Below are 19,045 nucleotides of genomic sequence, written 5' to 3'. Positions count from 1 at the left end.
CATGCTCTGTCTCTCTCTGTCTCAAAAATAAATAAACGTTAAAAAAAAAAAAATTAAAAAAAAAATTTGTGAAACAATGATTTAAAAAAAAAAAAAACTAAAGAACACAGCACTCACCCCTTAGTTTTCTGAAACATAAACAATAATGACTCCAGAAGCAAAATACCCACAACTCAAATCAAAACAATTAAACCATAAAATCACTTTAACCAGATTTGAAGGATTTCAAAGCCAGTCTTCATTCTCCAAGATATGGTCAGGAACTTTCTTAATCTTTTTTTTTTTTTTCCTTTAGTTACACCAGCAAGAATTTATTATGCCAGTGACTACAATGTTTGTTTTGTTTGTTTTTAATCTAGACTTAACTATTGCCAGTCACAATTTTTTTTACTCTAAAGAATCACTAAAAATCCTTTAGCGTATGGTTTGTAACATAAAATCCATCACTTAGCCATTTAAGTCCGCTTCTTGGCTTGCCCTCAGAGTAGCTGTTCCCTACTCAGACTGATGACAGCAGCCAAGTGAGCCTATAGCCTTGTTCTCTGGGTTTAATCCCCTCTACAGCTTTCCTCAGTTGAGTGAGTGAGAACATTGCTCTGGTAAAGTATTAACAGGATCAAGTTGAGAGAGAGAGTCAGGACTTAAAACTGGGTTCAAATCCTGTCTGCCACTAACCAAACATGTGCCTTAGAGCAAGGTATTTAATTTCTCTGGACCTGTTTCTTCACCTTTAAAGTGAAGATGATCATTGCCTTCCTCAGGGGTTTGCTGAGGATTAGGTGAATTGATCTACTTCCAACAACTGAGAACACAGTGGGCACTCAATTAACATTTGAAGTTCCTTATTAGTAATTATTTTGTTAGTGTTTAATACATACCAGGCTCCATGCCAAGTGCTGGGGATAGAACAGTAAGAGATAAAAACAATCCCACCGCCAAGAAACTGATATTCAAGTGGGGAATATAGAAGAAAAATGAAACAATTTAAAATACTGATGTGTTAGGGTGAAAACAAACAAGGGCTGAAATCAAGAATACAGAGAATAAAGGGAGGAAGAAGGTCAAAAACATCATCCCCAAAGAAATGCCATTTAAATTAACTACTGAAGGATGACAAGGACATGGTCATGCAAATAGGAGGAACAGTACTCAGGGAAGAGAAAACAAAGTGAAATAGCTCTAAGAAAGGAAGTGCTTGGTGAAAAGTGAAAAGTGAAAAAAAGTTCCGTGTAACCAGAACACACACTTGGAGGAAGTGTGGCGATGAGGTGGGCAGGGCTCTGGAGGCCGCTGTAAAGAGCCTGAAGGAGGGTGGTGTGATCCCATTAACATGTAGCAGAAAGGGTCATTTGCCCATGTCCCTATGAAAAGTCTTGTGCTGGTACAAAAGCAAAGGCTTTCCCCACCACTCCTCTAGGCGTATCCAAGGGACCATCTCTCTCTTCTCAGGTTTATATGTGGGTCACATCATTACCAAACGAAAAAAAAAGAGCCTAGAGCAGGGAACCCACAGGAATAAGCCAGAGGTCTGAGCTGATGTGACAGCCCTCCTGCTAGACAACAGTAGGCAAAACTGCATACAAAAAAGTCCTCACCAAACACTGATGAGAGAAACAAACAAGACGGGAAGTGCTGGTTCTATGAAAGCTGCTGGGCTCTGCTCAGTGACTCAGGCTTCAGCAAGGGTCCTGGGTGCTCAAACATCACCCCTGACTGGGAATCTTACTGCCTCTGCAATGAGGAGACAGCAGGAATCTTTGGAAGGTTCTCACCCCTGTTGATCTAACACTCCATCTAGCTATAACAAGTCTGCAGGAAAACAAGGCACAATCTTCCTGTTTGGACCTTTCTCCCCCCACCTTCCCCAACACACTCACACACATACACCCCCATAGCCTTTAGCCTCTGTGTGCCCTTTAGTAGAAGCTGAATCATCCAAAAACCAGTGCCCCTTCCCTCAAAGACAAAAATGAGCATAAGATCAAGCCCTTCCAGAGAAGAAAAACATTAAGACCCTGACATCTTCACTTTCAAGAAAGCTGAACACTTATGTCCTGTAATCAATGTTTTCAGAGCACTCCCATTACTAGGTAAAACCTAAACTGGAGGAAGGCAAGAATGGAAGATGGAAGAGCCATGCAGAGCCTGAAGCAGCAGCCCAGATGGAAATGAGGCATGGATGAAACAGGGGACAGTGAAACTAGAAAGAAGTAGACATTTGGGAGACAGATGAATTAGGTACAGTAGGTGGAGAAAGAAACAATGAAGCGAATTATGATGCCACTTCCTGTCAGAGAAAATTAAGGAAAATAAGACTTTAAAATTAGCTTCATCCTGAACACGTTAAAGTTCTGACACACAAGTGGAGAGGTCAAGAAAGCAGTTGGTATCTGAATATAAATCGCAGAAGAGCAATCCAAAATGTTAAGATATATATCTAGGAGTTGTAACTGTAAAAATGCTGAAAGCCATGGGAATAGATGAGTCTTCCAAGAAGAGGGTAGAAAAGGGGACAGAACCCAGGTCTGGGCCTGAGGAATCCCCCATGGATAGAGGGTGGGTAAAGAAGAAGCCAGGAAGGGATGCGCAGTGGAGAGGAGGGAAGAACATTGCAAGAACATGGCTGCAATGTTCCCATTTTCATTTCCCACACCTAACCTATCCTATACACTGGAAACCTATAAAAATAAAATCAAACTATTTTTATAACAACTCACCTGGAAAAGTGGGTAAGAATTCAAACTTAGAGGAACTTTTTTTTAATGTTTATTTTTGAGAGAGAGCATGAGCAAACATGAGCAGAGAAGAGGCAGGGAGAGAGGGAGACAAATAATCCCAAGAAGGCTCCGCACTGTCAGCTCAGAGCCTGATGCAGGGCTCAAACTCATGAACCATGAGATCATGACCTGAACCAAAAACTCAAGAGCCAGACGCTTAACTGACTGAGCCATCCAGAGCCCCTAGAGAAACTTTTTCAAAGCTAAATTAAACTCACTGGATCTACAATTTTTTTTAATCATAAATATTATGTCAACATATTTTTGGGTGACACATAAGAAGATAATGAAGCATGAATCATATTCACTCTACCCCCTACATGAAGGAACCTCACTAAGAGAAAAATCTACACAAGAGTTCAAGTAGCATTTTTAGAAGCTTAGCTTCTCCATAATTAAAACTACAGTATCCACTGAAGTTATTTCCATTGAGATCAATCTTATCATGCATGTCAATTCCACTCTAAAAACCACTAGGAGGATCCTCATCTACAAAACTAGAAGAGAATAAAATACCTAGTAAGAGAAAGATAAATAGCCAATATTATTTGTATCAATGGGAAGTATCAAATACTGCATGTAAACTGAGACAAAACTATCACATGGGTTAATCCATAGTGCACCAATTGGGAAGTCTCCTTCTCCAAGAACAAATTCTTCTGGCATACCAAGTTACATTTAGAAAATCACCCACTTGGTGAAATTAAAAGAAATCTTACTGTCATCTACAGCTTCTTCCCATACTATTTTATATCCATTTTATCACTTACCTATTGTATTTGAGAGCTCTTTTAGGTCTCTGCTTACCTTGACAGATGGTAAGTTCTTGAAGTCGTATCTATCATTCCTACCCAATGCTAGTCCATGACCTTCAGAGACTTCAAAGTAAAGGTCCATGATTCACTTCCATTGGAACAACCATCTGGAGAATGGGTCAAAATGCAGATTCCTGGACTCCACCCCAAACATATGAAATTAGCATATTTTTAAGGATTTCTAACAGCTCTGATAGGGCCTTCAAACTGCATCAAGGAGATAATGAATCCAAAAGGCATAACTACCTAAGAGTTATAAGCTGATATTTCTTCTACTTACACTATTGTTTGGAAACTACTGCCATAAAATTGGTTGAATAAGGAAATGTCACCCTGGGTAAACCTCCATCTAATAAACAGAAAAAGATTATGACTATTTTATCTTAGAGTACCCCGGCAGTGCATATCTCTTGTATTTTTACTGAATCAAACCACATAATTTGGGATTTTCATTGAGGAAAAAATACACTGAGAAAAAAAAATACCAATGATGTATTAAAAACATAAAGACCTAAACAATTACACGTGTTATCCCCTGAATCATTTAAACAAAAAGCCTAACATTTAAAACCCCAAATTTTTATGATAAAAACATTTTTTCATGAAAAGTTTATTTTAAGGAGTCATATTTTAAATATAAGAAAGATTATAAATTATAGCTTTACAATAATTTACTTTGATCAGTGCATGAACATTTATACATCTATGAGTAGAAACACAGTAAATACATTTTTAAACAATATCAAAATACGTTACGATTTCACATAACAGATTCCCAAAATTCAATCTCAAAAAAACATTTTAAAGAATATGTTATGATTTTTATTAAAGAGAAAAGCTTTCCTTTTTCCAAAACTGTAGAATATTTTACCTGTATATAGTCAATACTACTTACTGCACAGCACAAACAGTTCAAAATATAAGATGTATACTTAAAACAATCTACCAGAAAATCTTTTAAATTTCTTTTTGTTACTGCTTTAAAAAATATCTATGGCTATACTGAAGTTTTATAGAGGCTTAATGTCTGAAATTCAAGATGTCATATTCAACTTTCAATCCTCCTGGCAGATAATAACCTAGAGTCATTTCTTAGAACTAGTTTTCAGGTAATAGGTAGGGACAGGCTGTGCCATTTGTACACTTCACAATCTTAGAAACATTTTATAACCATGATATGTGTTAGGACTTGTAATTACTCTGATGTCCCTTTCCATCGGTGTCAAGAAGATAATAAATGTGCATTTTACCCAGAGCACTAATTCTTGGCACTATAAGCTGAACAACATCTGCTATCTCTTTATTCACTTCTAGCTTGGGTAAAACCCCCACTGTCCTTCTAACCTATTACTTCCACCAGAATAATAGCAATGCTATTAGTACCCATATATTTTTAGAGGTATCAGAGGGTGAGAGGGTCATTATATGATCCAACTTTCATATGGCGGATAACTATGCTCTGTTTAGAAGAACCATTATTTTGAAAACTATTTGCAGATGGAATTTATTTTGCTACTCTGCCAGATAGGCAATGGTAACTGAAGAACGCCAGGAAGGCTCTCTCTCAACTTGATGAAGGTCTAGCAATAACATGGACCTAAAGAAAACGTGCTGTACTTAGAAAATGTCTATTTGTTAAAGTTATAGGAGGAAATATAGCAAATTAATCATTTGGCAAAATTATCTCTATTTAATCATCTGTCCACATTACAATATTGGATACGGCAGCCCCAAACAGAGGTTAACTGATTACTGCTTTTATAACTGAATTCTTAAAGAGTTTCACATAATTACATTTATGAAATGTCACAGAAACCCAAAATGTACCTATTTGTAATCATCAGAATTTATACACTTGATCAGAACCAAGCTATGTTTGAGGGTCCATCTAGCCCAATGTTCAGTCATCGCATGTATTCTCTGCCACAAAGAAAACATGTGCTCTTAGTAGCCACTGAAAGATGCTGTTTTGCATGGAAGAAAATCAAGAATTAAATACCCTTCTCCACCGGGCAGGGAACCCTTACAGAACAAAAGATGATGACAGAGGTTTCTGGAAATGTTCAGAGGGACCAATGGAATAGCATGCTTAGTGAAGGGGCTGGGGAAAGATTGGTCTCACTGTAGCAGGAGGGTAGCCCAAACTGCAGACCGTGACATCTAAAAAGAGACCCTGTTCTTTTTGTTCAGAGAGTTACCGAAAGTCACCAAGTTCACAGATATATCTTCATGTAAGGGAACATAATGACAAAGAAACTGACCCTGTTATCAGCTTAGCAATAGAGGTGAGAGAGAAAGACATTTCAAGGAAAAACTTACTAGTATTAAAGTACCTGTGCACAGCTGAAGCCCTAAATAATAACTGCCATTTAACGCCAACAGACAAGTGGAGTTACAGCTGTACCTGGACCCTGGTATCTTACATATCAAAATTCTAGAAAAATCATGGTGAGTATAACCCACTTTGTGAATATGAGATTCCATAAATCACAGGGAATCAATCTTCCTGCATCCCCCAAAAAAGGAGAAACGGACATCGATCATAATAATGACTTATCATTTCAGATCTAACATCTAGTGACAAGAATTTTTTTGTTTAAAATGTTTCTGTGGGCTTCAATGTTTTCATCTCTAAAAATATCAAACTCTTGGGGTGCCTGGGTGGCTCAGTTTGTTAAGCACCCAACTCTTGATTTCAGCTCGGGTCATGATCTCACAATCTTGAAATGGAGCCCCATGTTGGGCTCTCACTGGGCATGGAGCCTGCTAAAGATTCTCTCTCCCCCTACTCCTCCCCTGTGCACACGCATATACACATGCTCTCAAAAAAAAAAAAAGAAAAAAGAAAAATATCAACTCTTTCTTTGTGTGTCCTTCTAAGACAGATGGTGTTAATAATTAATAGATACTTGGGGAGCTCCAAAAGAAATCCAATGAACAAGTAACAGCAAATTACATCCTGAGGTGGGTCCTATTTTCAAATGATGGGCAAGTACAATAAGACAAACCACATTCTATAACCTACTTTTGTTACACATTAATGAGTAAAACCGGGCTTCTGTACAGGTCTCAGATTAATGAGACAAAGAATATCAGCTTCATAGCATTAGATTTATGTGAAAGAGGAGTGGATGTCTGTCCAGGTAAAGTTGTACCAGAAATCAATAGTTATCTTAGCATTAACTCAGCACGAAAAGGGAACTACTTCTGATTTCCTGGAACACAGCCCTCATGGGTTATTATTTCTGATTACCATGGCAGCACACAGCATCTTCCATACAACACTTTAGAAGAATGCTTGGTCACACCATGCTCTGCCTTATTAAATGATCTATGTTGAAACCATTTATTTCCATTTCTCCTACATCTATAACATGTCAAATAAGAGTGATAAGACAGTCATTTGCCCTCAATTTTCTCAATAATGTAAGGTTTTAGAGAAAGTATGTTAGAACTCTAAAATAATAGGCTAATATATTTTCTCAATTCCTCTGGTCCTCCTTTATTTCCACCGGGGGAAATCGATTTCTGATGCTATCTCCTCTAAAGTTTAGGGGGCTTAAAAGCATTGCTCTTTCACCCAAAAAAATGTTCTCAAACATAGTTATTTTCTGAGTAAATATCTTTCAAGAGAAAAGTTCCACAAGGACTATAAAAAACCTTCCCTGGAGTGCTTATAAAAGGTAACATAAACGTGGGTATGAGTGGAAAAAGAAATAATGGTTAAAGAATTGCTTTAAAAAAAAAAATCAAATATAAGTGGTTTCTACTCTATCTGCCTTTTCCACCTTTCTTCCACACAAGCAAACACATACCACAACAGATTTCACAAGTTTTTTAAAAAAAGTAATTACAAAGAAGCAAAAAGCAAGTCAATCAATCCTTGTTTTATGAAGAGAGAAAGTAGGCTATAGACGTCAAGAGACTATAGAAACCTTCCTCCTCTTACTCAGTGGATTAAAGAAACAATGCTTCTAGACCTATAGGTGGCATAATTCACACTTCGCTTCCTGAACATATCCTGCTCAGGCTGGTATAACAAAATGAAGATGCTACAAGACAAATCAAACTCTAATCCTAGTTTCACTGCATTAAGATATTGAAAATGAGCTACAGACCTATTGCAATCAATGACTTCTATGTGGAAAAGAAAACATGGGTTAATGTGGAGCAAAATCATCTCTCTAGAAATACTCCCTAAAACTTACTTTAAAAAGACTCTTGAATGAATATTTAAATTGATATTTTAGGTAATTTATCTTAAGAATAGCACATATGAAACTGCATTAGAAGATACCCAGAAACCAAAATTATATTTCAAAGAAGGTATTTCATACACATAAGACCAAACCAGAGTCCGTAACAGTGTCTAAAAACAGATCTTATGGGATTTCAAAAAAGGAAGAATGGTTCATTTCTCCAGAGATGGATCATCCACATCATAATCATTCTCGTTTCACATCACCGATGGCTCCCCAAACATCAAAGAGAAATTCATCTGGGAACGCAAAGTCTCCAAGAGTTTCGTCAAGTGCCACAGCAAATTCATCTGGATTACCTTTGTCCTTTCCAGCTTCAAACATTGTGGTAGCTATCAAAAACAATTTTTAAAAATTAATGACACATGCAACAGCATCACAGATTGGAGAAAAATGGCACCAGGAAAATTACTTTCTAAATGTAACATGCATAGATATATTTCTAGTACAAGTTATAACATTAACATTCTATCATATCAAGGTAGCAAATATATTTTTAAACAATCTGTCCCCTGCAGCCAGATTTGCAGCTGTCCTGTCCTCTCCTCCACCTTGGAGCCCATCAGTCAGGAACCACTGCTAATCCTATGGGTGTGACAAGAGCTCCTGAAAGAAAACCCTGTGGCTAACCCTGCTGGGAAACTCCAAGTACATCATCCCTCCCCCACCTCTTCACAGCCACTAGTTCTACCAGTACCCCACTCTTAACTAGAATGGAATCTAGTCCTCCCGGCCCCTCAAAAGAAAAAAGACAAAGGATAACAATTTGCAATGGGAAAATCAAGCTACGGAGAAGAGGAGAAAGGTATCTATCTACTTGTGGAATCAAGGTAACTTTTTCTGAGCCCCTTTCTTGTTTAAGATAGAAAGAGGAAGTGGTGCCCTTATTCTGTTTTTCCAGTAAATTACCTGGGCCCCATATCTTATGTCTGGGAACCAACATCTCCAGGAGTACACATTCCCATGGAACCTGCCCAAACTAGCTGGGAACCCATGAGGCTCAGGTGTTTTTGTTGTTGTTGTTTTTTCCCCTCAGCCCCCTATAAACACTAGTAACCAGAAAGAGACAATGTAGATGTGATATGGGACTTGGGTGAAGAACCTACAGGGAAAAAAGAAACACCAAAACTCAGCATCTGCTTTCCTCCCAGGTTAAGGTTGAACAAATCAACAGTTGTAGGATTTCTCTGAATGAGCCAAGAGGTCTGGTCTTTCAGCTAAAATCTACTAGGGCTCTTAAGAGCATTTAAGAACTGTGTCTTGCCTTAAACAGTTCTGTACTGACACAGACTGAAGGGAAGGAGAAGATCTGGCTCAAAGAAGGGCACCACAATCAGAGCAGAAGTGGGATGTGGCTGGAGTGACTCCATGCAGGGATGAAAGAAGCTTCCACATGGCCAAACAACCTGGTGGCAGATGGAGATCCAGGTGTGGTAAGGAAGGCACGGAGGTTGGGCAGGAGGGAAGAGAAGTTGGGCAGGAGGGAAGAGAAGTTGGGCAGGAGGGAAGCTACAATGATGATTGGTCACACACTTGGAGAATAATCACCTACGTATATATATTAAGAATATTGGGAGCCAGATTTGTCACTGCCAGAAAAAGTTAAACAGAGAAAGGGGAAAACTAGAATGAATCCTGTGGAACAGAACTCAAGAGACCAATGGAGACATATTTCAATAGAGAGATTTAGACACCCAGATAGCAAGAAGCACACAAAGCACCCAGAACTTGGCTCTTAAACACTTTCTCCACTAAAAAGAATCAGAGTTCACAGGAGAAATGGCTGATTCCAGGATTGGAGCAGGCAAAGTAAAATATGAACCAAGAGTAGCTAATCTTATGCCAGAAGGTAAGAAACCATCAACAACTGGTGAGAACATGAAAAAGACACAGAAGTCAAAGTGATAGAGACCCCATCGACCAGACCAGGGATAATTTAAGCAACAAATTAAGTGGCAATGTTAATAGATTATAATCCCATTGAACAAAACATGAAACCATAAATCCACAGTGAAATGACTGATAAATAGATTGAAGGAATGTAGGAACATGAGGAAGAGGATATTTACATAGTTTCAAAATCTCTTTCCACCAAATACTTATTAAGAAGAGAATAACTTTATGGTGGAGACCATTATCAAACACCACCGTAAATCATCAATATGAATATCAGAAATAGAACAAACCAAGTCTTATGCCTCCCGATAAGATGTAATGAAAAGAATCTAATAATCCAGTGAATAAATGGGCAAAAGACACGAATAGACACTTCTCCAAAGACATCCAGATGGCCAACCGACACATGAAAAAATGCTCAACATCACTTATCAGGGAAATACAAATCAAAACCACAATGAGAGATCATCTCACACCTGTCAGAATGACTAACACTAACAACTCAGGCAACAACAGATGTTGGCGAGGATGCAGAGAAAGACGACCTCTTTTGCGCTGCTGGTGGGAATGCAAGCTGGTGCAGCCACTCTGGAAAACAGTATGGAGGTTCCTTAAAAAATTAAAAACAGAACTACCCTATGACCCAGCAATTGCACTACTAGGTATTTATCCACGGGATACAGGTATGCTGTTTCAAAGGGACACATGCACCCCATCTTTATAGCAGCACTATCAACAATAGTCAAATGTCCATCGATGGGAGAATGGATAAAGAAAATGTGGTGTGTGTGTATACACACACACACACACACACACACACACACACACACACAACGGGGTATTACTCGGCAATCAAAAAGAATGAAATCTTGCCATTTGCAACTATGTGTATGGAACTGGAGGGTATTATGCTAAGTGAAATTAGAGAAAGACAAATATCATGACTTCATTCATATGAGGACTTTAAAAGACAAAACAGATGAACATAAGGGAAGGGAAACAAAAATAATATAAAAACAGGGAGGGGGACAAAACAGAAGAGACTCTTAAATATGGAGAAGCAAACAGAGGGTTACTGGAGGGGTTGTGGGAGGGGGGATGGGCTAAATGGGTAAGGGGCACTAAGGAATCTACTCCTGAAATCATTGTTGAACTATACGCTAATTTGGATGTAAATTAAAAAAATAAAACTTACAAAACAAAAAAAAGAATACAGCACATATTTGATATTTCTGCCAGAGGTATAACCTGAATGCAATTCAGAAAAAAAAAATCAGGCAAACCAGAATTGAGAAGCATTCTATAAAATAACTGGTTTGTACCCTCCAAAGCATCAAGATCATGAAGATCAAGAGTGGGAAACGATTCCAAATTGATATAAAAGTAACACATGATTTTCGACATGTCCTTCTATAACAGATATTATTTAGTAAAACATAAGATCTGAGTTTAGATGGTAATGATGTATCAATGTTAATTTCATGATTCATGGTTATATTGTGACTAGATAGGAGAATATCTTTGTTTAGAGGAAATATGCACTAGAGTATCCGGGGGCAATGAATATCATTAATTTATTCCCAAATGGTTCAAGAGTAAAAAGTCTTTGTATTGTATTTATAACCTTCCTCTAAGTTTAAGATTGCTTCAAAAATATTTTTATAAAGCAGTAATGAATTGACTTTCTCATCATTGTCCCCCCACCCCCCTTACCTTGCCTCAGCCCTGACCTCTGCAGAAGCTACTGCATTTACCATCAATCCAGAAACAAACACTTCAAAGAAGAGCATCCGTCAGCTGGACCTGCTACTCCAGCCAAAGCATTTTGCCAAGTTTATTAAAACTTTTATATATAGATCTTAAACGATATGCAACACTAGCCAGGATATAGTGAAGCAAAGATTCAGATACACTGGCTTAACGTCGTAAGTTTGGCTTTTGAAAAACAATTTGGCAGCAGATATGATCAAAATCCTTAAAAATGTTCACATTCTTTAATCTACTAACATTGTCCACTTCTGGGAGCCTACACTTTTTTTTCTTCCAGTTTTATTGAGATATAATTGATATACATCACTAAGTTTAAGGTGTACAGTATAGTGATTTGACTTACATATATTGTAAAATGATTACAGTAAATTTACTTAATACCCATCACACCTCATATAGATATAAAGAAAAAAAGGAAAAATTTTTTTCCTGTGAGAACACTTAGGATTTACTCGCATAACAGCTTTCCTATATGTCATGCTTCAATGTTAACTATATTGTCATCATGTTGTACATATATCCCTAGTACTTATTCATAACTGGAATTCTGTACCTTATGACAACTTTTGTTCAATTCCCTCTCCTCTCTCACCTGCCTCCAGTAACCACAAATCTAGTCTCTTTTTCTAGGAGTAGGAGAGAGGAGGTTTCTTTGGGAGGAAGGGGTCTTTTTTGTGTGGTTGTTGGCTTTTTTTTAGATTCCACATATAAGTGAGACCATACAGTATCTATTTGTCTTTCTCTGTATGACTACTCCACTTAGCATAATGCCTTGAGATCTGTCAATGTTGTACAAATGGCAGGAATTTCTCCTCTTTTAACAGCTGAATATATTCCATGGTGCATATATGCCACAACTTCTTTATCCATTCATCTTGATAGGCACTTTGTTTCCACGTCTTGGCTATTTTGAATAATGCTGCAATGAACATGGGAGTGCAAGTATTTCTTCAACATAGTGTTTTTATTTCTTTTGGATATACAGGAATCTAACTTCTTTAAAAATCTTAGAAACAGAGAGATGCCTGGGTGGCTCAGTCGGTTGAGTGGCTGGCTTTGGCCCAGGTCATGATCTCGCAGTTCATGAGTTCAAACCCCGCGTCGGGCTCTGTCCTGACAGCTCAGAGCCTGGAGCCTGCTTCGGATTTGTGTCTCCCTCTCTCTCTGCCCCTCCCCAACTCATGCATGCACACGCACGCACTCTCTCTCAAAAATAAATAAAAACATGTAAAAATCTAAAAATGTTTTTTAATCTTAAAAACAGAATTTAGCATACAAATGGACCTAACAGTATCAAACACAAAAACAAAACCTAAGATGCAGAATCATTAAGTTCTCTCTGGCACAATGAATTCTAGTAGATGAAATACTTGATGAAATATTTTGAAATCATTTTTAAACAGTATTTATTATTAGAATATAACTCTAATAAGCTGGGGATAGTTTTTCATCTTAACATTTACTGAGAAAGCAACATAAATTTTATATTACAATCACAACTACGTTTTTACAAAATCTCTATATAGGATGGATAAATGGAGAAGTAGGTGATGAAGAGATTATAGTAAATTAACAGAATCTTTTAACTCCGCTATATGTCTGAAAATCATAACAAAACATTAGAAAGAGGACTTCTACACAGACAAGGGAAAAATACTTAAAATACAGTAGACACAGTCAAACTGGAGAGAAAGATTGTTTTTTTAAGTTAAGAAAAGTGGAGAGCTGCCCTGAGCATGCATTTTCACACAGAGAAGCCAAGGGCTCAGGAAATAGTACTTTATTGATATTCCCCCATAAACCTGGAGGGTTCTCCCTGTGTCTCTCTTCTCCTTAGGTTGTCTTGCCTTGGCGATTTTAGCCACAACCATGACCTTGCAGAAAAATCCTAAACCTTTACTTCCATCCCTGACTTCTCTCATGAGTTCCAAATACCTGTTACTGAGTAAGTGGTAGACAAGTCTTCCTAGGTGTTCTGTGAGTAAATCAACCAGCATGTCCAGAAACCAAACCTCCTCCTCTCTTCTGAAGAAATTGCTACTCTTTCTACTGTCTCCACTGTCATTCGTGGTGCACACATTCTCCCCGTTACAGCTCTCTTCTTGTGCCTGTGGACCACACACGCCTCCCCTCAGTTGCACCTCTGCACTCTCTCTGATCTGCTCCTTTACAATTCACTCCCATGGCCACCATGTTGTTTCCTTAACCTCCAAGTCTGGGCAGCACCATCCCCAGAGATACAATAGATTTATCTTCCTAAAGCACAGTGTGGATCCTATTAGACAAGGAGACAAAAGGACCAGAAAGCTCCTTTCCATCTCAAAGACTGTCTGCATCATTCCCATATATAAAAATACTCCTTGGGTCACCAATGCTTACTTACAAACACCAAACTCTAGTCTGGCATTCTCATCCAAAGCACCCTTGGCTCCCACTTGGCTGTACTTCTCTACACTAACGCTACGCCCTCATGAATCTGACCACTCAAACCACCACCATCCCTCCTTCCTGCCTTTACCCAGGATAACCTACTCCTAATCACCAGCTCCACTGTCAGAATCCTTTCTCTCCTTGGAGGCTCCTTCCTCCAGGAAGTCCCATGTCCACAACTGAAAGTGATATCTGCATTCCCCAAAGCCTTCTGCCAGTGCCCCTCATATTTGAATGTGCAAGCAAATTGCCTGGGACCTTGGCGAAATGCAGGTTCTGGTCCAGAAGCTCTGCTGCAAGGCCTGAGAGTCTACATTTCCAACTGACAGGTAATACCAGTCCCCAGACCACACGTTGAGTGATAAGGTCTTACAGTGCATATTTAACATTGCTCAGTATTGTCATCATTTCCACCTCTGTATCTTCTCTCCTATTAAGACAATAAACTCCCAACAGATCTTGAATAGCTCCTGAGTCTTTCATGCCCACAGGAATTAGTTCAGTGTCTTAGGCATAGTACATGCTGGTAGGTGCACAGGTACAGGCGGAGGCTTTGTAATTACACTTAAGAAATTTTTTTAAGGTTTATTTATCTGATAGAGAGGGACAGAGAGCAGGAGAGGAACAGAGTGAGGGAGAGAAAGAATCCCAAGCAGGCTCTCCACTGTCAGCATGGAGCCTGACACTAGGCTAGAACCCATGAACCGTGAGATCATGACCTGAGTCAAAACCAAGAGTCAGACACTTAACCAACTGAGCCACCCAGGTGCCCCTACACTTAAATAATTTTTCTCTGGCACAGGTAACATGCATTGGAGAAAGCAAAGCCCAGAACTCTGGTCCTGTAGCCAGGCTGTGAAAGAGTAAACAAAACCTGAAGTGTTGTAAAAGTAGGACTCGAGTTTAGAATTTTGCGTAGTCTACCATTTTAAATATTTCTCGGACTCCACACATAGCATCTATTGAGACAGTTACCTGAAGATTTTACTAACATTTGGGTCAAATACAACCTGACTGAGGAAGAAAGAAGATGCACACAGAAGATACAAGAAAAATGGAAACCAATTTGACAGTAAATTTCATATATTAAAAAATAAAAAAAAAAAAAAAAAAAAAAGAAGATGATACAAGAAAATCTACACACCATTCAGAAGCAGAAACTAACAGTGCAGATAAATGATGCTCTTAAACCGGAGACACAATGACAAGGATCAGATGTTCCCTGACAATGAGTCAACCAAGCTGTCACACACATACACATACCCACTTGACTATAAGAGACAACTTGGCACATGGCTGTTTGACACCTCAGGAAGCTCAGCAGCATTGTCTAGGCCACTGAGCCCAGGAATGATATATTCTCAACCTTGCCCACTCTGACTTGCAACCTCTGATTTAAGCTCCTTAGTTACAAAATGAGAAAAATGATGGTCTAAGATGCCCATACCACAACTTCACGATCCCAGCTGTATAATCTCACTCATGCAACTCGTGATGGCACTGAGAAAAATAAAACTTCCGCCCTAACTACAGTCCCAGAGTTGGTCAGACCTCCAGTTATGCAGTCCTACCTCGATCATCACTACTACTATTACTAGTAATAATTACCAGTGATTATTGCTAAAAATGGTAATAGCTCTACCTATGATTTATTGTGTAACAGGAACTTTATACATATTATTTAATGATCCCACAGTTCGTGAGTTCAAGCCCCACGTTGGGCTCTGTGCTGACAGCTCAGAGCCTAGAGCCTACTTCTGTGTCTCCGTCTCCCTCTGCCCCTCCACCACCCCAGCTCACGCACGCATGTGCTCTCTCAAAAATAAACATTAAAAAAAATAAAAAATAAATTTAAAAAAACAATACATTAAAATAAATAAATAAATAAAATAAACATTAAAAAGATTTTTTTTAATTTATACATATTATTTAATGCAATGTGTTAGCAACCCGATAAGGTTTTTATTTTACCCTTTTTATAAAGATGTGAACATTAGGCTCAAAGTTTAATAAATTTTCCCAGGAGCTAAAGCATCAAACTAATGAAGTTAGGACTCATACTTTCTGTGAATTCACTATTTTTGTGCCTCTCAAAGGACAGTCAACAAGCATTTACCAAATATTTACTCTAGGAGAGCTACTGTAGTAGGAGCGGAGATTAAAAACAAAGTATCTGCCTTCAAAGAACTCCTGGTATGGTAGAAATAACAAAAATATCAATTAAGCAGTTTCACTGTTGTGTTAGAAACACTATACGTAATACAGTGTTTCATAAGTCTTTTTAAAAACACAGTAATTTGCTGTATGAATTCTCAAAGAAATTAAGAATGGAGCATGCACTAAAACATGTATGAAGTCTGGCTAATGAATAAAGTATAAACATAAATTTTCAACATCCTTGCACGAAAAGTAAACTAGTATAATTTTATCCTTTTTGATTAAAGACTATCTTTAAAAGAAAAGCAAAATGAAAAAAAAAAAAAAAAAAAAAAAGAAAAGCAAAATGAAACTCAAGCAAAATAAAGCACTTTTCATAAAGTTATATCACATTAACATGACAGCTACTAAAATATTTTTTGTCTGTAACCATATCTGCAATAATACTTAACACCCGAATACTATCTGGGGGGAAAAAAAAATTGTACTGAAAGAGTCGAATTGTTAGACTACATATAGCAGCTAAGTGCTGCCCTCTAGTGGCCATTTTGAAAATATCTTTATATCCTTCCCACAACTGAATTTAACATCATTTATTAGCAACAAACTTATTTTGGTACTATAGGTCAATCTACATTTTCCACTAAGTTTTTAAATAGTTAAAGCTTTTAAACATAATATATTATTTCAGATGAAAAATCCTGGTATCAAAATCCCAGAACTGAATCTCAGCTCAACTTGTTAGCTGACTTTGGGTAAGTTACCAAACTTCTCTACATCTGTTTTCAAATCTATAAAATGACACATAGCAGTATTAAATAAAGATGTCATAACCACTGTTAGCCATTAAACCTGTAGTTGTATTTCCTTCAATTGAGGGCCTTTAGCACTTATTTTCCTTAAGGCTTTTCATAAATAATCCATTTCAAGCAACTCAAGACAGGAGTTAAACATCAAAAACACAACTAATGTTGAATATGGTTTCTTGTTAATGAAAATCTATTTCATTGGCTTTATCGGAGAAGGATGGCTTTCTATAGTGTTGTTTTGAATTCACTGAATAAAATCATCTTAAGAATATAATTACCTCTATTAAAACACCATTATTGTATATTTTTAAAAGAACTAAGAAATATTTTATGAGAAAAAATTACTTAGAATCTATCATTCAAATTTCCTTTCCACACATTCCTGGATCCCTTAATAAATTAGAAATCCTAAAATTCTGACATTGCTAGGGTGATCTCCAAACTCCTAAATCAGTATCAGAACATATTATAGTTGTATATATAATTTACACAGTTGCCTTAACTTATATGAAACTTATAGGATACAACTTTTCATTAAGTTAGGTCAACCACATATAAGGCGTCACAGGACTCAAAATCTTCCAGACTCCATTCTCCCCTAAGGAGAACATTCCAAGGCAACACATATGGGCATTGGGTCAGTTGAAAAGTCATAACTCACAGATTAACTTTATAACCAAACAAAGCACTGTCTCCTTCAGGGTTACTTCCTAAACTCATTTCAATTATTTTCCATTTTCAAGTGGTAAATACATCCCAAAGATTTTGAGGATAGTGTTTTGGTTTTAGTCATTTTACTGCCATATTACTTTTTTTCACTTTTTAATGTAAATTTATACTAACAACTCTAGAGTAACATGATGTCACTGCAATTTTAAGACTTAACGTTTCTGAATGCTAAGAACACTGAGACTAGTAAGCAAATATATTCATTTGTCTGTTGAATCAGTGTCACAATTGTGATTTGTACTTCATGCTAATCATATCTGAATAATGACAGAAATTCCTAATTTAACAATGGTTTACATTCTTCAAATAATTGCTTTCCTTAAACTTTACCTCCCTAGATGACTGATCACATTGCTAATCATGTATAATGATAATGACTTTCCATGTCATTGGAGGAATTTGTTACAGATGACTAACTTTACAATGGGATTACAAGTTAATTTACAAGGAATTTGTGAGCAATGTTTTAGTGCACTGAATTTTTCAGAGTAAAAGAAACTGATTCTTAAAGAACTGCTTCTTAATTCATTCATAATTACTCCACTGTCCAATTGTTCTTCCATGTATACTTGTATATATTTAATAACAAAAGAGCAAAACTTATTTATTCCCAATTTATACTTAAGTAATATAAGGCCTGTACCCAAAAAATTTTTTAATTTTTGAGAGAGAGAGAGAGAGACAGAGACAGACAGCACGCACACACACATGAGTAGGGGAGGGACAAAGAGAGGGCAAGAGAATCCATCCCAAGCAGGCTCTAGCTGTCAACACAGAGCCTAAGATGGGGCTCAATCTCATGAACCACACGGGATCATGACCTGAGCTGAAACCAAGAGTAGGACGATTAACCAACTGAGCCACCCAGGCACCCCTGGCCTATTCCCAAAATTAAGTTCTAAAGACAGTTTTAAATTCTCCCCTGTGAAAAGTGTGGTTCTTCTAAATTTGAGTTCATCAAGATCTAGCATTGATATGCTAGTTTCTGAATAGTATAATATTCAGTTATATGGTTTGAAAACTTCTCAGCTTCTCTTCTCAATAGAGATAGAGATTATTTTTCCAACAATAAGAGCACTGCCATTTCTAAATCCCCTTTGTCTTCATTTGCATAATTTCCATAGACCCACCTCACACAAATCTGTTTTTCCAAATGCAAAAAGGTTGAGAAAAATTTTAAGACCCTGGCTTTCTATAGGATAATTTCACCTTTAACTTCTTGTCTGTGTGGAGCAAGTATCTATTTCATGCAAATTTTATATTCTGAACCAAGGAACTAAAAGAGAATATCAATTTTTCTTAAGTTACAGGCAGCATCTGTATGTCCAACACAGAAATTTTATTTTAGGTCAGACAGGTAGGAAAAAATAAGAATAGACTCTATAGGAAAAAAGGAAGGTGAG

At 37.4% G+C, this 19,045-nt stretch overlaps 1 protein-coding gene across 3 annotated transcripts in view; it reads right to left on the bottom strand.

Annotated features, from left to right (window-relative positions):
• Positions 1-3,628: 3,628 nt before the first annotated feature.
• GIPC2 (GIPC PDZ domain containing family member 2) overlaps positions 3,629-19,045 on the bottom strand; it is an 89,425-nt gene continuing 74,008 nt past the window's right edge. For 2 of the 3 annotated variants that reach the window (XM_042997651.1, XM_042997653.1), the window contains exon 6: positions 6,392-8,183. In XM_042997651.1, coding sequence (XP_042853585.1) covers positions 8,038-8,183 — 146 coding nt within the window. In that variant the 3' untranslated portion in view covers positions 6,392-8,037. Of the gene's footprint in view, positions 3,700-6,391; positions 8,184-19,045 lie in introns of those variants that run through there. The other variant, XM_042997652.1, reaches the window with a different exon arrangement.

Source organism: Panthera tigris, chromosome C1 (genome assembly GCF_018350195.1).
Source record: "Panthera tigris isolate Pti1 chromosome C1, P.tigris_Pti1_mat1.1, whole genome shotgun sequence".
In the NCBI taxonomy this organism is placed as follows: domain Eukaryota; kingdom Metazoa; phylum Chordata; class Mammalia; order Carnivora; family Felidae; genus Panthera; species Panthera tigris.
Note: the sequence above shows the minus strand (reverse complement) of the source record. Positions and strands in the feature narration are given on the sequence as shown.